General features: G+C 35.9%; 1 protein-coding gene across 1 annotated transcript in view; it reads right to left on the bottom strand.

Moving 5' to 3' along the window:
* The window catches only part of ERC2 (ELKS/RAB6-interacting/CAST family member 2), a 351,590-nt gene that overhangs the window by 150,773 nt on the left and 177,562 nt on the right, over window positions 1-23,255 (bottom strand). The window contains exons 7-11 of the mRNA XM_086619268.1: window positions 20,769-20,793; window positions 20,075-20,214; window positions 19,380-19,520; window positions 11,078-11,148; window positions 7,597-7,788 (exon numbers count right to left, since the gene is read on the bottom strand). Coding sequence (XP_086475394.1) covers window positions 7,597-7,788; window positions 11,078-11,148; window positions 19,380-19,520; window positions 20,075-20,214; window positions 20,769-20,793 — 569 coding nt within the window. The remainder of the gene's footprint in view (window positions 1-7,596; window positions 7,789-11,077; window positions 11,149-19,379; window positions 19,521-20,074; window positions 20,215-20,768; window positions 20,794-23,255) is intronic.

The following is a 23,255-nucleotide window of genomic DNA, read 5'->3' as shown; positions in this document are numbered from 1 at the left end:
CTCCTTCAGTACTGGAGACAAAGCTTTGTACAAGTTTCAATCACCAGTTTCAGAAATTGAAAAACATGAGATGAGCTTAAAAGTATAGAACTGTCTCAAATACCTGTCACAGGAAAAATTACAAAAAAAAAAGCCACTCTCTGAAATGAATGAAGGAACGAAGAAGCAGATTAACCTGTAGTCCAAATCATATAAGTTATTAGTTTCTAAAATATCAAGTAGATGTTTTAAGACCTCACTAATTTACACTTTACAGTCATTCATAAGCATGAGAAAGAAAAACTGATAAGGCTTACTAAGACAAAACAATGTTGACTAGATCAATTTTTACTTTCAACAAGCACCACAAGACATGTAATAGTACTTGATAAGATTACTCAAAAACAGTGCACAAGCACAAACATTAGCTAAACTAATCTAAAACCCGGAAGAAAGCGAAACATGAATCTGACTAGATGATGCTATATACAAACACAGCTTATAAAACACACATACATACACATCTCTTGTGGTTATGTGCTGGTCCAGAATCTGGCCAGCACAAACAGCTACAAGTGTCTGAACCGGAAGCTGAACTGCTCCAACTCCTCCTACTATGTTTGCAATACAGTAAAAGTGGTGACCATAAAGTATTAAGTCTCTGATTGTAAGTATAAATCTCTCTGTACACTATTGTTATGGTTCGATCCATTATCTACTGTGTTGGGTTGTCTACCAAAAAGTTATTCCTAATGTTGAACTCACTAAACAAAGACAATAAAAGTAAAACTGAAAGAAGAAAAAAATCTTCACACAAAACAACATACGAATTGAATATGTTGTTAATAAACATTTTTTCTTACAGGCTTGTGACAAAAAGCATTCATTTACTGCAAAGTTTCTGATCTAGAAATGGAATGACCAAAAACTTCACAATAGGAACAATGCAAATAAAAACAAACAAACAAACAAAAAAAAAGACAAACCGAAGTTACCAACATGAAATTAAAAAGGCCAATAAATGAACCATCAATGAAAACCTTCATTGTGGAAGGAGCAATTAAATAGGAGAGCAGAAATACTGACCTGGAAGTCAAGCTGGTTGGAGTAGGGATGGAAGCAGCAGTTTGGAGAAAAACAGAGAGGGAGGAAGACAGCAAAAGAGAATAAAGGGAGGAACATATTAGTTTTTTAAAAATATAACAAGCAGATGTTATATCAGCAGATTTTATTTAAAAAAAAAAAAGAAAAGGAAAGGGAAGGGAAAGTGAGAAATAAATTTCTGCAGCAGTATATCCTTGCTGCGCACTGAAAAAAATAGAAATTTCAAAGTAAAATAGCACCTTGTCATTTGTGGACTGTGGAAAACCATCCATATTTATAACCAGCCGAACGCATACACACACTAAATGGAACAAATAAATTAGATGGATATTGGTAGTAGTATTTGTTGCCAGGACAAATGTCTCATCATATACCATGAAGTCTTTTTTTTGAACCGACATAGGTTTCATGACCCACATTCATGAAATCTTTCCATGAAAGCCGAAACAGCTAAACAATTTGGCAGCTTGTTTCAAAGGTATTATTTAGAAGTTCAGAAGCACTGTCCCTAATAATCCAAGACAGAGATTTGCCCACGCTTCTCCCAACCCCCAGAAATAGTGGCCCTTCTAATTCTGACAGCAATTTTTATCTTCAGTCTGAAGAATAAGGTTAATACTTCGTCACTGAAAATACCCCAATTCTTGATAATTTATTTGTTAAAAAACACTAAACATGCCCTTTCAATTAGAGTACAACCAAAAAAAAGATCCCTGCCTGACACCCAGCTAGACTAATCCTTAATTCTGTCACTGGCGCACAGTTTTTCATTCGCTTATGAAAGGGAATTTTCTTTTTAAAGCAACAAATATACTTTTTTTGAACACAATTATTCCATATGCTGATGTTTTGTCATTTATGCAATAAATTGTCAGTGCTGTGTGGACTTATTCTCATCAAAATTCAAATCCAAATCATTCAGAATGAAGCATGAATTAATTGCAGCCTGAACACCTCAGGAGCTTAAATGTGCATCTATAGTGTCATTACCCAAAACTTATCACTGCATATGAGAACTGGATAACAGAAAATGAAACTGCTTGTTTAAAGACAAACTGCTTTTTTCTCATAGCTAGTACAGTATTTTTAAATGAACTTTCAGCTTGTTGTAAGCTTTGCTGAGAAGCTACACTCAGTCAAGCAAATGACCAAGCATCTAACATATTACTGGAGAAAAGCAGATCCAAGAATTTGCAATCGACACTATTTTCTCATTGCTTCATCATCAAGCTACAGCGTTTATTCTTAAACCACCAGCAGTCTGATCAGGATTACAATATTTATCCTTTACCAGACAGGTTAGTTGATGGCCAGTTTTCTCAAAGGAGGGTAGGTAACATGCTAATTCTGCTCTATCTCTTCTTACCAGCCTTTGCCCAAACTCCTGTTTCCCTGGGGATGACTAAAGTTAAAAGATCACTGTGTCCTGAACATGCATTTTGCGGCTTGATAGGCAGTCTGGTCTCTCCAGTAAGGGCATTCAAAGCCATTGACAAGGGATTTTTAAATATGGCCCTGCCTGAGAAAGTAATTCTTAATCTATTGTTTTCCTGTTAAACATCACATTCCTGCATGGAATTTGTCATCCCATTAAATGAGGTTCCAGAGAACAGCTGGAATGTCGTTTACAGTGCCAGGACCTATGAGCAAGGGCAGCCTCTCTGCTCCTTTTTCATCCTCAGCTTCGCACACGCCCATACAGTGTCCTTTTTCTCCCAGTCGTTCTGATTTAACCCAAAGGGCACAACAGAGGCAGTTGGATACCTGCATTTCTTGCATTCTGAGAGCACTTAGTTATAGTTCTCATCCTAAGGAACCACTCGATATAAGCAATGTGCTTGCACAGATATTTACAGAATGTTAAGTAAGGTAAAGCTAACACAGAAATGGCATGCACGCAGGTTGCTAACAGCACACTGGCCTTCTAAGAGCACAAAACTGTGAGGAAGAATCTGGTTCTGAGGACTGAACTTGTGCATGCAACTGAAGACAGCCGCATGCCATAATAAGGTTCAGAAATTTATCAAGCTGCATCTTCAAACCACTTTGGTTTCTCATTCCCTCTGTTTCTTTTAGAAAGCTGTTCCAGAGCCTTCATTCCTCTGAGAATTAGAAAACTTTCTCTTCCTTTCTTTCTCTTTTCAGTCTAAATATATTATTGGGTAATTTATACCCATTGTGTTACGTGCCAACATTCTTTTACTTAAATTACTTCTTTCACCGCAGTGCTTACCCCTTCACATATTTATAGAGAACAAGCATCCCTGCTGAGTCTTTGTTTTGCCCGAGAAACAACCACTGTTGTTTAGACTCCTCCTGTGACATGAGCACTCCACTGCCTTAATTATCCTACCAGCCCTCTTGCACCTGTTCCCAGTTTTAATCTAACCTTCTCGAATATGACTGACAAGAATTATACAGTGGTTGTTCCACATGGAGTCTTGCCAGTGCTTGATGACATTAATACCTTCCCATCCTCACCACAAACATTTATTCTGACATATCAGGATTCCCACCTCATTATTTAGATGTCTGCGTCATTATTTAGATGGCTCATAACGACACTGCCATAAGCAAATTCACCCAATCTTTCTCTTCCTAAACTGTATCAAGGATTATTCTTAGCTTACAGCAGGCAGTCTTACTCACCCTACTTCATAATCGTGCATTTTGTACTATTGTATTTCACTGAACTGCATGAATCAAACTCCCTAGCATATTTCATAAACATACTTTTCATTCTAACACCATTAATAAAAGCATTAAACAATATACTCCTTCCATCCTGACAGTTCCTTTTCAGCTACACTTACCTCCCTTTGGCTAAGCCCTTACATTAAAATTAAGCTGATCACTATCTTACCCAGTTTCATTTACATTATTTAAAAAAAAAAAACCAACCACCACCAAACCAAAACACCACACCACATTTCCTTCATCAAGAAAATCAGAGAAAAAAAATCAAGCTAAGTTTATCGAAAGTAAATATATTGGGATATATTGCATTTAAATTTTTAATTTTAACTTATTCTCATTATAAACAGATAAATCACGAAAGATGTAATAAAAGTTATCGACCAGTTTTAGTATAGGAGAAGGGAACTGGTTCTCCTATGTAGTACTAAGAAGCCATAAAACCCAAAATTAATATATATGGAGTAATTTAAGAATAGACCAATATGTTTGTATATATGAGGAAATAGTATGAATCATGAATTGTAAGTGATGCAACTCGGAAGTGTGAGTTTCTGAGCCAAGAAAATCACAGTAAACACCAGAAGAATGACTATTCCCAGGAAATCTTTTCAGGATTATTAGTAATGTTCATCTGTTGAATAGCATACACTTATAAATTTAATTGTCCGTATCTTGAAGCAGATATTTCTACTCTTGAGTGTTTGACACACTGTGTCAATACTTTCTGATAAATAGTAGAACATCAGTATTCATTATCTTGTTTTAATTCTTATTTGAATTTGTAAACGATAACTTTATTACAAACCTTTTTACTTGTAAGGATTTATACAGTTCGTCTCATGCTGATTCATTTATATGTGAATACAATAAATATCATGCAGCTACCTATAGCTTACACTACTCTAGACTATAACTCTTTCAGAAATTTATGTTTAGAGATTTTGAGAGTTTATGTTGTTGCAATTATCTTGCAATGTAAAGAGACTGGCATAGCAGTGTGCATGGATCTCAGCAAGCTATTAACCAACATATACATGTCAAAAGAGCATTCTATTTGCTACAAAACCCAGAGAAGCTCTTGCATCTAAAGTCAGGGGAAATGCTGAAGATATGTTGTTTCTGAGCAAGGAAAAAAAAAAGGGGGGCAAAAGTAAAAAGAAAAAATATCAATCTAGAGCACATTATATGAATTACAAAAACAGCGGAACAAGAAGGTTTCAAATATGTTTCTCTTAAAGTTCCAGCCATTTTCTCAATGCTTTATTCCCATAAAGTGGGTAAACTGAGCTTTGGCTCCACCTCTTCCCTTCAACAATGAGCTAATCAAGCAGTCATTACAAGCAGAAGTAGTAGCACTTCATAAAATGTTACAGCAATTTATGCTCCACCTAACCCCTAGAAATGGGAACTTTGTTGAAGTTCCCTTTCTAGGGACACCAGCAGGTGGCACAGTTATATATAGATTTAGATCTTTAGGCCAATGTTCTTCAAAATTAGGAAGAGGGAGATCAAATAAATCAAATTTTAGAGAAACCTAATATGAGCCTGATTAGTAAGAAGGGTTAGATACCCACTCTCTAAAAATATTTCCCTATTACACCTTTATATTGCTGGCAGATTGCCAGCCTTACTGCACCAATCAACGCATTTGCGCCTGTGCTTATGCATGGTGGAAAGTAGCTTTAATACTCCGTTACTCAATAATAGATAGATAGGTTTTACGTAAATCCTTTTTTTTTTTCTAGTTTACCATGATTAATTTATACATACTATGTGTGTAGGAATTTGGAATTCATCTTGAAAGCTCTACCAAAGTTAAATCAAGTGAGAAACTGCATTAAAGTTAATAGAATTCACAAACAAATCTTAGAGCATGATTATTCCTCAAAATTGCAACATACTACTGTCCTTAGAAGGTCATGCCACAGATATCTTTACAGTAAGCATTACAGAAGCACTTAAAGGTTTGTAGGAAAGCTCAACTACTTCATCACATTCAAGGTACAGTATATCCTGTTCAAAAAGTCTGTGCTTACTCAGCAGTACCAAACTATTTTCTGAAAAGTTAGTGCAGAACACTGAACTAACACCCCTCATCAACAATAACAGACAGGAAACTGGTGTCCCGAGATTTCACTGATAAAAGTGCATTGAATTAAAAAAAAAAAAAAAGAAACACGCAAAACCGGAAAATTATGTCCATTACATAACTCATTATGGGGTTCTCAGACAATAAGAGGTTGTATGCTGACAAGGTCATAGACATATCTCTGCAGCCCTTGGTTCCTTGTTTCTTTGTAATCAACAGTTCTCAATGTAATTCAAATAAATCTACCAATCTATACAAATTCTTTCTCTCTCTTTTATCTAAAATAATTAAATCAAATGAACATTTACTAAAAATTTGAGATCACAAGCTTCACTATTTCATCATATTCACATCTTAATCTTGTCATTTTACTATTCGAGCATCGATACATATATGATTGTTTCTTAACACATCTCAAGATTATCCTCTTGAATAAAAGTTCGGCATGTCAACTATTGCATATAGTGTCACCAGTAATTCAGTAGGATTTATACCCGATGAAAATATCAGTTACTGCTTCTGTAAAAACTATACAGTCTGTTTCCACTGGCTTGGTCACACCTATTACAAGCCTAGGTCTGTAATTGCCCTACGGTACATGCACCGATGGGTGGAATTGGCAGCACTTTCTCGACCACACAAATTCACTAATCATGTTATCTTTTTCCGATATGCTGCTTTAGGATCTTGGAGCGTTTAGGCACAACTCACAGTCACGGTGCACAAGTGACAACCCTTCATTACTGATAACTGCAAATAGAATTTGTCCTTATGTAAATACTCAGTTCTATTTCGAGTACAAATGTTCTTTTCTCACTTTAAATTGGAGGTCTTGGTTCTCATGACACTTTGATTGATGATGATATATCATTCATTATTATCATTATTAAACCTTGCCAAGTGTCTGCAGAGAAAGCTAAGATTTGGCAACAGATAACTGTGAAGGATGATAAGATCATCAGTAAAAGATGCTCTACACATCTTCCTTTCCAAGCAGGGCTGTTTCCTCCCCCTAAGGTAACCAACACTGCCAGCAGATCTTCTCCTTTCATTGTAACTCTCTCTTATGGGACAAAGCAGTGCTATGTCTTGACTGGAACTATAGCAATAATCACAATAAGATCCCTTAAACTTCTGTTTTTGAACCATGAAGTGTGCCAAACAACCATTCCAAACCCTCTTGTCTCACTAAGGAAAGACTGTACAGCTTTCCCAGAAAGAAGACCAAACACTGCATGATCAAAGTCAGAAAATATTCATTTGAAATGGACAAAGACTACAGAACGACTGAGGAATGGTTACAGCTATTATTAATAGCCATGAAACTGTTAGAAATACTTACCAGTACTTTTCAGGACCTCTGAGAACTAGTGATGCTGTTCCCATTGAACGAATGCGTGGGACAATTTTGATTTACCAGTTACTAGAAAGACAGGGTTGTTCACAAACAAGGTTTTCTGGAGGGTTGTTGCCACTGTATATTGTGTATGGCTTTTCTTATACGAATTCCTTTTATAAAGACTACTAAAAAAGTGGAAACCTTAAATTGTTCCAGAGCAAGCAGACAGGAGATGCAGTCCTCAGGTAGCCATTTTTTCTTTTCTGATTCAATTTTACAAGACATAACAAATACCCTGTTAAAAAGCATATTCTGAACTTCTCTGCTCTGCAATGAGATCAAGTAAATAAAAACGCCACTACATGTAAGACAATAATACAAGAATTACCTTTCTAACTCAGCAATTTTCTTATCTTTGTCATTCTTCTCATTCTCTACTTCCTTGAGTATTTCTAGAAGTCTGTCAACCTCAGCCTGAGCTTTGCCACATTCTTCTCTATAGTACGATGCCTCTTTGTCAAGCTGTTTCATTCGTCTGCAAATTCTGATTACTCCGTGCCTCCTCTTCAGCCTCATGAGCCTTCAGAATCAATATTGTAAGAGAAATAAGGATGACAATAATTTACATAGCTGTTAAGATCCTTACTTCTTCAGTCTCGGAATTCAAATTTTCATTAAAAAGGATTATGGGTATTTCTGTCCGATGACAATACTTTCTACTGAAGCATTATAAAAAGGAATGAAAACATCTTCCTAGTCCAAAATGATAGTCAACAGCTACATCTGAAGGGAGCGGGGATTTATTAAGTTTTTTTTACAAATTAAAGTGACCATATTTTAAGGGTGTTAGTTTTAAATATAAAAATCACCTTGTAATTAATTTAATTCACATTAACCTTTAAAGTATTTCAAATATGCAGGCAAGTTTCTTAATAAAGCATATTCTCTCTCTTCCCTATATATATACACACGTACACTTTGTCCATGTGTATATATACACACACGGATACATATATACATATTGTAATCTGTATCACCAGATGTTTCAAATGCAGTTTGATACAAAGAATTTAAAAGAAATTTTTATGCAGAGCTATTTTAAAAGACAAGCCAATAAACTAAAAAGTTGCTTTCAGCAGACATTGTTACCCAATAATCCTTTTTCTTTTATTATTAATACTTAACCTGAAACATCAGAAGAACAAGCCCATTGGTGAAAACGGCACAAACCTGGCAAACACATGCATGGATGGGTGGCAGTTTCACAGACAAGAAAGGACGCAATGAGTACAACAACAACAGTGCAGAACCCAATCTTACTCCCATCAAACCTAATGGCAAAAACCCAATTAACGTCAATGGGAGCATGATCTGGCATCGAGTGCTTGAAACTGTGGCTGGAATAATCACAGACAGATGGAAACAACAATGCACTGCAATGCTTAGCCTACCCCTTGCTTCCATTATTCCTAATTGCACTCTGGAAAGAGCAGGCAAGGAAAAAACAATAGTTTAAGGCAGTGCACATTAAACATAGAAAATTCAGGTAACATTGTCTAACATAGAGGAATTTTACAGATATTCAGGATATTTAGAACTGAAGGGCCTCCAACTATCTTATTATGCAGAGAAGATGTCTGGACTTACGTATCTCAATTTCAGGGAATAGACAATGCAAGCAAGCAATGGAAGAAATGCAGATCATAATGAAACATGCGTGTTTTGGAAAGAATTAATATAAACTACAAATACTAGATGGTTCATACTCTTTGGCAATGGTTAAAATTTTCTGTGTAAATAAAAAACAATCTGAGTTTAGTATAAATACAACAATTAAAAAATTGAAATTACTAGGGAAGAAACTTAGGAGGTTTGCATGTAACATATCATTTAAGCATGAGGATAATAAGAAAAAAAGTAGATTTTAAGTGTTATTTATCCCACTATGAGATTTTATTTCAAAGAAATACTTGGTTACCAAATAAGCCAAGGGAATGACATTAGAAGCCTATTAAACTTACTGCCTTGCTCTTCAAATTCTCTATTTAGATAATAATACATGCTCCAGCCTTGAATTCTATGCAGATACAGGACTTCTCTAACACAGAGCTCATTTGAAGGTAACATCCAAAGAGTATCTTGATTTTGCGTTTGGGTGAGATGCTAGCAACAGATTTCTTTTCACCCTCATAAATCTTCCTGCTTTAATAATAAACTTTGATTTATTTTATACTTGGTGTTAATTGTGTCAAGAATCTACTTTCAGCTAGCTTTGCAATTTTTGAAGTAAACATAGTACTCAGAAATACTCTAAGAAATCAGACAATGTTTTACCTCTCCAGAACAAACACTAAGTGTTCTTTGTGAAGAATAAAAATAATGCCATATGTTGGTAAAGGTAAATTCACTCTCAGAAAAAAAAAATGCAACCCAATTCCTGCCTTTAAGATACTAAGAAACCTAAGAAGCTGTCCCTTCTTTCGTATTTCTCCGTCACCTTGTTTTCTCTTCTGTTCATTTACCAGCCTTGCTTTCATCATTTCATGAACAGGCAAAACACCCACCTTCCTGCCTCTAACCAGTCTTTTCTTCGCTTTAGCACACGGGAACTCTCAGCTTAAGCTCAAATTTCCCCCCCCCCCCCCCAGGCACTTTTACCCTGGTGTTAACCCAGGACAAGAACCAATGCAGAAGAGCTAGAGAAGCCTGACTTTTTTCAGCTTTCATTGCCACACTGGACTTTCTATGATGAAAATGTATGGCTATCACCCAGCTGGCTTGTAATTATCTAATTAAGGTTTAGGCCCTGCCTACAAAAGGCGGGCCATTTCCTCCTGGCTGCAGAAGATGCAACCACATCCTTGGAGCTGCAGCCCAGTCTGGTGAGCAACAAAATGCATCATTCATGAAAATAATATGATTATGTCACCAATGCAAAGATGCCAAACATTCAACTAGCAGAATATTTCTGTCACACAGCAGCTCAGAAATGACTGAACAATTATCTACTGCCAGCTTATAACTAAAACATCACCTGAAATAATAGATTATAATGATATCTTCAGTTTAGCCCTATAATCCTAGCTCAATAAGCATGCAAAGGAAATGAATGTTAAGCTGCCAAAGTATTGTCAATTCTTGTGCTTTCTGTGGTACTCATGTCATTCCATGTTGGTGGAATGTGTTTTTAGAAAATTACGTAGCACAAACTTGGTAATTTTATTTCCCTATGGTTCCAACAGGAAGTGGAACCTATAAAATATGATTAAATCCAATATGAGAAGGTATCCAACCTATACAGGGTTTTAAGGTGCAGCACAGTTATCCATAATGTCACATATAAATTAGTATCAGTATTCAGTTCAAAGACAAGTATAAGATTATTCTAATCAGAAAAAAAAAAAATTAAAAGATCCCAGATTAAGTTGGTCGCCTCTACTTTTACAAGCACTTCCTATAGAATATTTTTGGACTATTGGCAGGAATCAGATTTTGACAACATTGCCTTAAAGAAGGAGGAAAGGAAAGTTGGTTAAAATGGAGCACAAAAACACAAAACATTTTTTTTTAAGCTTTCTGCAGGTGGTACTCTAATTTGTAATGAGTCCCTTGAAGGGAATCCTCACATTGTAAACAAAGCTGCTGATACTACAAGAGAGCAAAACACAATCCATCTGACATTCCCAGGACAAAGGCATAGAATTACTTATGAGAGTGCCATTGTATTTGAACTAGGCACTTTTTTTTTTTTTAATTTTTATGTACAGATCAGGGGTGATTTGTTGACAGATGGAACTTGACTTTTGAGGTCAAACAGTCAGCCCAAAGGAGATGAAAGGCAGTTCGACTGATATTGACTCTGCTCTCACTCGGACAGGGCAGATTTCTTTGGCTTTTTGCAGGCTTTGGGAGACAGGCTTGGATCACTTCTAACCAGAAGCTGCACAGTTATCACATGAATCAAAAGTTTCTACCTATTACCGCTGTCCTCTCTTTCATCCCTTTTTTCATTTGTGTCCCCCTTTTTCTCCCTAAGTTCTCTGTTTTCTTGGGGAAAATATATTTTCTGGTTTATGGGAATTTATGGCTAAGAGCAACTGGTTCATGCATACCTTTCAGCAGCAAAGTAATTGATCTTAATCTGTGTCTGTAAATGATAATACTTGTGCATGCAGATTAGGCTACTTTCAAACTAACATAGTTTATGTTGTTCTGTCTGTCAGTCTTGTGACTGTGTTGTTTTATGTTATTTTTGAAATTCAACAAAACCAGCACATCACTACTATTAGAAATTCACTAATTTTTACAGTAATTATGTATCTGTTCTAGAAGTAAAGTAGCATTTCCTTATGTAAACCACAAATTTTCTACAGAAACACGATAATAGTGTGACACAGACATGCAACATGAATTTTTTAGTCTATTGAAATTTTATGGTATAGTCATGCATGCATTATTCTGCGTAACAGAAATGGATGGATAGCACAGTATTTCGTTTTCAAGGCTTCAGACGCAAACATACACCGAAATCAACCAAGTACTTCATAAAAAAAATAAATGGAACTACAGAATTTCCATGCAAGAAATTACTTTGTAAGATCCTTCAAATTTTATTACTTTCAATGATAAACTACAAAAAAATTGCTGTCACCCTAATTTTTTGTAGTGTCCTTAAAATTCAAGGTTTTTTTCTTTAACTTCAAGGACTGCTCTAAGCAATTTAGAGTGGATTCTGCAAGTACTTTAAATTTTAATCTGACATTGCTCTGATGGAGTATTGGAAAATTAAGTCTTTATTATTCAGAAAAAGCTTCACCAGAACTCCAAACTAAGTACATCACTATATTTTCATTAAAGTACAAAAACAACCATGTAACTTTTAATCAATTTTGCACAAGAATTCATTGGGTATTTCATGAAAAAACGTGTGCCCAATTCTCTTCACATCTTACTCACAGGTGAATGCATTGTGGAATCATTTGCTATAATGTATGCAGGATTCACACCCCTTCTGTATCATCTCCGCTTTGGTATGCAAACGGGTATAATATATAACACTATCCATTGCTGTATTTTAAAAACATTAGATTCAGCAATAAATGAAAGTGTTGAAGTTGATACCTGTGTGGCATTGTAGAAAAACATTCCACCACAGAAAAAAATGCTATACTACTGCATGGCTTAAAAGAGGCCTTCTCAGAGATTGACTGTTATTTCTCTCACACGTGTAAACAAAGAGCATTAAAACTTCCGAATTTCAAGATTAGATTGCCATCTTTTTTTTTATAACATTTTTATTCTCAGGGAAAAAAAAGGAAACTTTCTATTAAACAAAGTATCATAGTGATTTGCAGTACAAAAAAAAAAATGTTTGAAGTAACTGCTATTTTGCCACCTCAAAGAACAAAGATGAAATCTTGGCCTTGTGGAATTCAAAGAATGTGTTGCCATTGACTTCAACCAAATCATGATTTTATTTCAAGATCTTAGGTGGTTTTGGGGGAGAAAAGGATCATTACTACTCACATTGATAGAAGCTGACTGATACATACAAGCAGGAGAAGAAAGATGATGAGGAAGAAGAGTTTATTTAATAAAACCTTTCTCATGGATATACAATGCTGCACAGTGCCAAAGGAAAAAGATCTTGCATCCATTATTTTGCAACTGCCAACAGTCTGTCCTTTTGAAAATTGACCATATAAAGGCAGAAAAAATAAAGAAAAGGACTGATTGACTTTAGAATACCACACACAAATAGACCAGGAAGTAACAAACTAATTCCATACAACAGAATAACTAATATTGAAATAATGACTGGAAAGCATTTATGAAAATCAAGATAAAAACTAACACAAAAAAGACTCCAGTCTGAAAATACATGCACAGCAGGAGTGCAAATGATAAGAATAGAAACATAACTACCAGAGAGGTGATCCAAGATGATACAGGAAAACAAAGGCGTTCATTATTCAAAGGAAAAAGCTCTTTGACCAGCAGTGTGCTGGATGGCAGAGGTGATAATCGGGTCTTATGCTACTTACAATCAATTTGTAACTAGTTTCTAAACACAGTTAACCAGTAACTTTAAAAGTAAATGCAGCACATTATGAGGGAGTCTCTTTTTCCATGCATAAGTCATGAGATAGCTCTGACATGGCTAGAAGCTACAAAACTTTGCAATAATAGACTCCAAAGCTGGAATCCTGATCCACTGACATTAATGGCAAAATTCCCATTGACTTCAGTGAGGGCAATACTTTCCCTAATGCACAGTATCACATTACTTAAGACACAAAACCAGTTCTTCTATATATACTATCCGATTACACAGTAGGTTCCAACTATGATTACTATGTAAACCATAGCTTGCAAATTGCTATTACAGTTACATCATTTTTTCTGTTCTGTGATGCTCATAGCACATTAAAAGTAACAGTCTCAGCCAAAAAAAAAATGAAAACTGTTCTCTGCAGAGAGAATGTTTGTTACTGCTCTTCCTCAAATTGAAAAAGGAACAGTCAGGTCAAAAGGGTAGATATTGTGCAATTAAAGCAGACGCTCGCAAGAATATCCACCCGAGAGTTCTGAGAGAGCTGGTGGATGTCATTGCCAAACCCCTGTCCATTATCTTTGGACAGTCTTGGCTCACTGGGGAAGTTCCACTGGACTGGAGGCTGGATGGGTGTTACCCCCATTTACAAAAAAGGGCGGAAGGAGGATCGGGGAACTACAGGCCTGTCAGTTTGACCTCGGTGACGGGCAAAGTCATGGAACAGGTTATCTTGAGTGCTATTAATGAGCACATACAGGTTAACCGGGTGATCAGGCCCAGTCAACATGGGTTTATGAAAGGCAGGTCTTGCCAATCAAACCTGATCACCTTCTATGACAGGGTGACCCACCTGGTTGACGAGGGAAGGGCTGTGGATGTAGTTTTCCTAGACCTCAGTAAAGCCTTTGATACAGTTTCTCATAGTGTTCTGGTTGAGAAACTGATAACTGCTGGCCTGGACAGGCACACCCTCCTTTGGGTTAAAAACTGGCTGGACGGCTGGGCCCAAAGAGTGGTGGTAAATGGGGCTAAATCCGGCTGGAGGCCGGTCACCAGTGGGGTTCCCCAGGGCTCAGTGCTGGGTCCAGTTCTGTTTAACATCTTTATCAATGACCTGGATGAGGGGATTGAATGTACCCTCAGTAAATTTGTGGATGACACCAAGGGAGGCTGTGTCGATCTGCTCGAGGGCAGGGAGGCCCTTCAGAGGGATTTGAACAGACTGGATCGTTGGGCTGAGGCCAATGGCATGAGCTTTAATAAGGCCAAGTGCAGAGTCCTTCACTTGGGGTATAAAAACCCCAAGCATCGCTATAGGCTTGGGGAAGAGTGGCTGGAAAGCTGCCTGGCGGAGAAGGACCTGGGGGTCTTGGTTGACTACCGGCTTGATATGAGCCAGCAGTGTGCCCAGGTGGCCAAAAAGGCCAATGGGATACTGGCGTGTATCAAGAATAGTGTGATCAGCAGGAGCAGGGAAGTGATCCTGCCACTATACTCGGCACTGGTGAGGCCGCACCTGGAATATTGTGTCCAGTTTTGGGCCCCTCGCTTTAAGAGAGATATTGAGCTCCTGGAGCGAGTCCAAAGAAGGGCGACTAAACTGGTCAAGGGGTTGGAAAATAAAAACTTATGAGGAGCGGCTGAGGGAGTTGGGGCTGTTTAGCCTAGAGAAGAGGAGGCTGAGGGGAGACCTGATTACGGCCTATAAATACTTGAGAAAAGATGGTGGGGAGGTGGGGGAAGGGCTCTTTACATTAGTGATGGGTGATAGAACAAGAGGAAATGGGCATAAGCTTAGTCAGGGGAGATTCAGGTTGGATGTTAGGAAGTATTTCTTCTCTGAAAGGGTTGTCAGCCACTGGAATAGGCTGCCCAGGGAGGTGGTTGAGGCCCCCCCATCCCTGGATGTGTTTAAGAATAAGGGTGGATGATCTACTTGAGAATATGGTTAACGGGGATTAGGGATGGTTGGACTCGATGATCTCTAAGGGTCTTTCCAACCTAGAAATCTATGAATCTATGAATAATAATGCTAAACAAGCCAAAGTAATACTGTTTGGCTTTTCAAATTCTGCCCTTTGCGTTCATCATTTTGTGTTTCATCATTTCGTATTTCAGCATTTCTTCGATTAAATACAATGCTTCCTATTCTTAATGGACATGTGCTGAATATATACAGTCTTTTATGAGTAAAACCCACCTGAACTATTTTAATCATACGGACTTCTGAAAATAGTACCAGTCACTTCTAGATATTATTATTTACATAATTAATTCAGTCACTTTAGATAAATAAGTTCTAATTTATGCAGTTTAAGTTTGAAGGATCAAATAAAGTATTGCAGAAGGTGGAATTAAAAAAGCAAAGCAAAAAAAAAAATCTGCATGCTTTTTCTAATGGAGAAGTTGAGGACCTAAAGGCTAGGATGTTTATTTTTTCAGAAATACTGTATGTACCTATTTATTACATTTCATGTTCTTAAAATGGCCTTGAAGTCCACAAAGTTCATTTGTTTGGATATAATGAATATAGCATAGTGAGCATCAGAAGTGTTCTGCAAAGCTCCACAGAGGAAGAGCACAACACAGTAAGGTAACGGATCCTCATGCTTTCATATGTTACAGCGGGCATTTGAAAAAAAGAACTTACTGGATTGTACATCTGATTGAACAACTGTTCAGCTTGCTACATTGCAAAGTTGGAAGGGAGGTGAAGCACAGACAGGAAAAGAAGGAAAGATCCAGGAAAACAGCATTAGCTCAACAAAACCAGTGCATTTGCACACAAGAACTTCTCATAAAAAAGTAGAAATTTAAGATTCTAAACATTCCTTGGTGAAAGTGAGAGGCACTGGGGAAACATAAATGTTGACTTTGGCTCCTAAAAAAGAATAGCTGGAGTAAGAAATTTAAGGTTTGTGTTACTTTCCCTTTCTCAAGTTAAATAACCCATGAAATAAAGAAAGGGTGTCCACTTTTGATGATACATTAAGTGCGGGTCTCAAGCAATGAATCACAAGAAGTGCTTTTGGCTGAGGCTGCAATTTATCACCAAAGCTTCAAAGATGGTAATAATAAAGATTAATTAAATTGTATCATTAAATTTATTACTTTCCTTTTGTTTAACACAAGACTGAATTTTCTATGCAGAATGACTTTCAAACAGTACAGCTTGGCAAAAAGTACTTTAGGCAACTGCAAACATGTCAGTAAGCAAGTAAATTTAAGATAATGAACAACAACAAAAGGAGGAAATTCTAGAGTGGATAATAAGCTTTATATATATATACACACACACATATATATATATATATAAAACACTTAGCTACCTACTAGGTAATTGCTGCTGTTCTTTCACTAGCAGCAGCACAAAGTAAGTCAACAAAAAGTCTGTGGAATTTTGGCAAAAATAAAGCACTGAGCATTCTTCTGGATTTTAGATTTTTTAAAAATTTTATAAATTTCAATCCATAATCTTCCTCACAAAAGTTTATCTAGTATGTCTATGGTTTTAAACATTATTTTGTGTACCAAAATATAGCACAGTCACATGAATAATTACTTTTTAGGAATAGCCTATTAATTATTTTTTGAAATGTGCCTACTCTATAAAATCAAAACAGTGGTTTTAGAATCAGCATGTTTTCTCCTGCTGAACATGCAAACAATTCAGTTATGTAATACTGCAAAATATTTGGATCTAATCAGACTCAATGAAAAGCATTTTTATTATCAATAAATGAATCCTCTCCAAAACCAAGGACAGGAAACAAGGGAAGAGAAACTTTTGAAATAACTTTTTTAAAAAAAAATTACATATTGGTTTGGACTTACTCCTTGAACCATTTTTCAGTCATAGTACTTATTGCCATTTGTGCTCACGGAAAACTCCTAGCAAATGCACACAGAACACTGTCTTCATATTTATTAGTATAATTTGTTAAAACGTATAAATCAACATTAAAGTATAATGATTTAGAATACCAAAATGAAAAGTTCCTTCTCTATGATATTTTTAGAGAGAGGAGTAACATGGAAGCTGCGTTCAAATTTCTCAAAAGTAACAGACAGCCCCTTGGAGTCACTTTTGAAAAAGATATAAACTGTGCCCATTCCTTCTAGCTTCCGTAGTGGTTAATGTTCATACATAAGCACACTTGTGGGACATGCAGGTTAATTTACTCCGAACTATGTTGATGTTCCCTCCTACTCTAACTCAGACATACGCAAGAACAACTCGGATTTCTGTTTCGGTTAGTTTCCTAAGGAGTGAACCAGTGTGAAGGTAGTTTTCTGGGGACCAATTACTTTTAACCACAGGATATTTACAGGTTTGAACATAAAGTATTTTATTAGAGAAAATGTGAATTGAAAATTACTGTTTGGAGTCTACTATCATTAACAGTCACTGTTTCTGTTCAACTAAACATGCCCACAAAGAAGGTGTAACTACATTTTATTGTGGAAATACCTGGTCTCCTACAAACGGTGGGTGAATTTCCATTGGGGCTTTATGCTCTATTTATGATATAATAAAACTATTATGTTTTCAACTTTCATTTAATAATCCTTTGTATTTATACACAGAGAACATACTCCCCTTTTATACAAAAGACGTCCCAGGACACTCTCTTATTTTTATAAGTGCTTATTTTTCCATGACTGTATGATGTGTTTATATGTCCAGCCATTAAACATTGACTTAAGATTTCAAGTCCTTCAAGAGGATTTTGATTATTTTTAAGTGATCTGTGCTTTTCTAGGTTTAACTAGTTAAGTGAAGAAAATATTTCAGATTGTAACGAAGCATATTTTGTAGTGAAGTGCAAAGTAGACAAACATTTCTAACAAAAGAAAACAAAATAAAGGACTTGCAGAGAAACAGCTTCTTCGTATATTTTCATTCTGAAATCTATAGCATTTATAAACTACCAAAACATTTAAAGTAGTTGTGTTTCCATTAAAAGCTTTTGTATATTTTTATTGAAAAAGATTCCCTTCCTTCCTCTCCACAACCAAGCATGTACCACGGGCACCTAATTGCACATATTCTTTCTTATATTAAAAAAATAATAGAAGTACAAGGTTTACACTCTGGTATCCTTTATACTTTGCAATACCTTCTTCACAGGTAAGGCTACTGAAACAATGCTAAACACAGAGCAGGATTCTATTCAACCTGGGTAAAAGAGTGTCAGAATTTTATCCTAACAGTGGTAACATTCATAGAACAAATAAATGTTCTTTTCTAGAAAATGAAACATTAGATATAAATTTAAAAAAATTCATGTTTGACATACACTTAGTCATGAATTACAGAAGGCAAACATAATGCCTAAACCCATCGAATACGCCATGAGATTGATGTTCAAACAATGAGAGCAGACATTACCGAAAGACACAGAAAAAGGTCAGAGAAACAACGTATGGTAGAAAAGGCATCAAACTTGCAAATCGTTTAAGCAAAAACTATTTTAATGCATCAATTAAATAAAATCATGTTATAAAATACAGGATTTGTATGTTTTCCTTTAAATGCTTCCTTCCACTACTTGCTGAATAGAAATACTGAAATGCTAGCTGAGATGAATTATGCATTATTTTGCTTATCACAAACATCTTCATCAACAAAGCCATAAAAACGCCAAAATAAAACCTAGATAGAGTTTCCATTTTGGAAGAAGACTTTTTTGATTTGGAGTATAGAATTTCTTGGATAAGCCTTCAATTTTTTCCCATGCTACAAACAGTTCAGTCTACTTCTAATAGTGGTATAAATTCATATACAAAGAAATTGCCGGTTTGGTAATTTCTTTCTCTCCTTCTACTTCCCCTCCAATGTCCTGCTCCCAGTTCATCTATCTGTAGCAGCTTCTCAGAATTCCCTCATATAGGTATTCAAGGTAATTTCTGAGGTTCCCTAGTGGCTTTGGTACAAGCCTCTTAAGAAAAAGTTAGCAGTATTTGATGCGAGCATCAGTAAACAGCATAAGATGGGTAGATTTTAGATTTACTCCAGAAGAGTAAATAAGCACATCTTTTCAAAATGAGGGGGTGGGATGTTGATTTTTTGTTTTTCTGATTGTTTTGTTTGTTTGTTTCAAGATGGAACTTACCTTTTTCAACTGTGCTTCCAACTTACTACACTCTTCTTTCTTTTGTTCTATGGCTATTTCTAAAGACTTAAGTTTGGAGTCTCTTTTCAGCCCTGCTGATGCCAATGAAGATGCATGTTCTTTGAGATCGATTAAACTAGACTGAAAAATGACCAAGAGTAAAAAGTTAATTCCTAGTCACCGGGACACTAACTTATTGCCAACTTAATAATCACTTGGATCCTGTTCCCCCTCCCCTTCCCCAAAAAGAGCTGACAAAGATAAGGATTGATAGCAAAAGACATCGTTTTGAGAATACAACCAATTGGAACCACAAGAGCTGTCATGCAGTGAAACACAGAAACGTTCATAATACAGACAAATTGACATCATATTCTGGAGGTACAATTACTTTGAAGTCTATTGCTCTAACTGACAAATGAAAACAGGAGCAGCAATGGAATATTTGAGTCTACTGGAGGCTTATGTAAAGGAAAAAGTAGAGATAATGACAGACAACTATGCAAAAACTGAAGTAGTATTTTATGTACAAAAGTGAGGACTGTGAAGAACGCTTAGGAAAACAGCAGGTCAGAAGCTCATCTCTGAAGTGGTGGAATTTCAGTACTTAAAATGATTCAAGAGTAATCCTAATGCACTTTCTTTCATCATAATGACATAGATAGAAGAATATAGATTTTACTGAAAAGACTGACCTCTTTTTCTGTCAGTTCAGCTTGTAAAGCATTAACTTTCTCCTTCAGGTCTTTGTTTTCTTTTTTATAAGATTCAATTTCTTCAAGTCTTTCTCTGTCATCTCGCTCCCTTTGCTCCTTCAAGCGCTCTATTATCTTTCCTAACAAGGGAAAGAATTGCAAAATGGAAAAGTTGGGAATCATTTTAAGAAAAGACAGAATAAAATTTCTTTACATTGAGTAGCACTTGGAAAAATCAACCTTCAGAAGCAGGGATGATTGAGTTAATGGTATTAAAGTGAATGCAAGATTTCCTCTGATTTCAAAAATTTCAGATCAAGGTTTTAAATACTTGATATGAGTAACACAGTACAGAAACTTCATTAAGTATCTATACCGATACGAATATGTTTAGTCTTGTGATAGATATGGAAAGTTATTCATCTCAGTAACGTATTTTCTGTATTCGTAAGTGATTGAAGTCTTGAATAAAAGTTTTAAAACAGAGAGGCCATGAATGGCTTACTCAGCCTTAATTTGGTTATGATTTTGAATGCCAGTAGCCTCTATAGTGGTTGCAAGAGGTTTTCAAGGTTCCAAATCTGATTAGAAATCAATCACTTGTTAATTACCAGTGACTTACAGTTTAAATGTATTATATTGAGGACAAAAAATGTTGTCCAAGACACACAAAAAGTACCCTGATACAACTTACGATATCCAAGGAAGATTTTCTCCATCTAATTAACAATAACCCAACACACATTTCAACTTAACCACATTTTTAAATATTTTGCTGACTTCCAGTTACTATCATAAGGATTACTGAAAGTTACAGTCAAGAATTGGGTGACGAATTCAAAGGGTGAAACGTAAAAAGCAGATGCAGTAGTATGGTTTTGTTAAGCTTTGATTACGTTCTTCAAATCACATTCCACCAGTTCTTGAAGGATGCAAATACTAATCAGAAAGAAATACTTAAGGTAAAATAAAATAACCACTACAATTGTATTTGAATTGGGAATAAGTCAATTTAAGCAGAGTATGAGGGGAACTACCATCATCTACTACTAGTATCATTCTGGAAGTGGTAGTCAGGGAGGCAGTGGAAGCAACATCATTTAGGAAAGTTAACCTACATGGGACAAACCTACATCCTGACTGATGAAGTTGTATGCTACCAGAGGGCGCAGCTCAGGTACAACCATCAGCATGCTCATGGACCCTATTCAAGTCCTTTTGTACTTCTGCTTGAAACCTCCAAGGAGGAGTTGAAGAGTGGGATCAATACTTGAAATACTATTTCATGGGACTGCACAAGACTGATTATGAGAAAGAGAAAAATCTCATGCTAATTCCCACTGTCCATGATTCCTTATACTGCCACATATGTACAAGCACACAAGCTGAAGATACAAAGATATATATATACACTACACAGATATATATAGTTTACCTTTGTCCCTATCAATATACTCTCAGCTGAGGTTATTGTATGTCAACAAACGTTACAATGCAAGCAACATTTCAGCAGCTGTATAATCCCATTCTTATTGTAATAAACTTAGCATTACAGTGAAAGAAAAAATTAATTCATTATCAAAGTTCGCTGAATAATAACAGCACTTTTAAAAAGCATATACTGTTCAGATGATCGGGTTATTAATTCTTTTTTTCATACGCTAGGTATGATGTTCCTCCAAGTCCTAGAGGATCTTTTGAAGATTGCTTCCGTGGTTTTTAAGCTCAAGGTATATTTCACTAAAAGCCAACTGTTAACACTTATATGCATATCAAGGACCTAAACATAAGGCTGCGATTTTCATCCCAGCCATCTCCAGCCTTGGAGGTATTCAAAACCCAGCTGAAAGATCCTGAGCAAATTGCTCTAGTTGACTCTGCTTTGAGCAGCTGGCTTGGACTAGATATCTCCAGAGGTCTCTTCCAGTCTCATTGGTTTTGTGGAATAGGCAGAGACATTTCTAGATTGTGTACCTCAAACACTGGTTGCTTCTCTTCTGCTCAGTCCTCTCTCTCCCCACTTTCACAATTCATCCCTTTGTAACACTGACCACATCAGCAACTCTGCAGACAATTGTCCACTGCCCCTGCTTCTTGTCTGTTCCTCCTGTCATACTGCATAGCAAAGGATCTACTTGCTAGAAAATGGAACACAGTGTTTTCAGGAGACTGGGAAGCTTTCTGTAAGTGTCCTCTTTATTTTCAGCTTCTATATATCTGTCTTTCACTAAGCATCTGTTGAAGATCGCCCATTTATTCACTCTCCTATCATTTAAATGCCATATTATCTGCATGTATAAAGTTTAAAACTGATAATCAGTTTCTATATGAATGATACATATATTTTTAAATTACTGATTTAAAACTTGGTGACACTTACTTTACTTTAATGCATTTCCCTTAAAATACTTAAATGTCATTTAAAAAACCAGAAAGATTCAGGTTCTCATATTGGTCTTTAGTTATTTGGAAAGTCTCTAATGTTCGTGGTTGCTATCAGAGAAACTAATTGCAGATCTCAGTGTAAGTGTAAATAAGCATATTCTAATATCAAGGTTTAAATTAAAATTCTATTGCCTAATTTTTATTCTAATATTTAAAAAATCAACTTGCATCATGTTTATATAGCAAATGTTACACATAAACATTATGCAACATGAGCTGTTAAGATCAAGTATCAAAAGCAGATGTGGGATATTAATCTTCACAGATGCTTGCTAAATGACTAATCTATTACTGGATGTAAAACTAGGCCTAAGAGCAAAACGTGATATATTTCAAATATAATCCTTATAGAGCCATTTCAAACATTTTATGTTCATCTAACAAATTATTTTTTTCTTCCAGTTATAAAATACTGGTTTCCAGCTGTAATAATTTGCTTCACCAACAGTCAAAATTTTTAAAAACGCATCACATCGAGTATTTTATATATAATTATATGTATTAGTAAAACAAATGTTAAATATTATTAGAAGGTTTAAAACAATTAGATGAAGATCTTTACCAAATAAAGAGTTAGGTTTGTAAATAAATGTATTTTCAATCTTTGGAATTTGAATTATTGGAAAATAATTAGCACTATACTGAATAATCTTGTAATAAGGACATTGGTATAGTTATTTTTTCCTACCCGGTTCCTAAGGAAAACCTTTCAAAGGGCTGGAAGTTCACAGCTTCA

Source organism: Tauraco erythrolophus, chromosome 12 (assembly GCF_009769465.1).
Source record: "Tauraco erythrolophus isolate bTauEry1 chromosome 12, bTauEry1.pri, whole genome shotgun sequence".
NCBI classification, from domain to species: domain Eukaryota; kingdom Metazoa; phylum Chordata; class Aves; order Musophagiformes; family Musophagidae; genus Tauraco; species Tauraco erythrolophus.
This window is presented reverse-complemented; position numbering and strand designations above follow the sequence as displayed.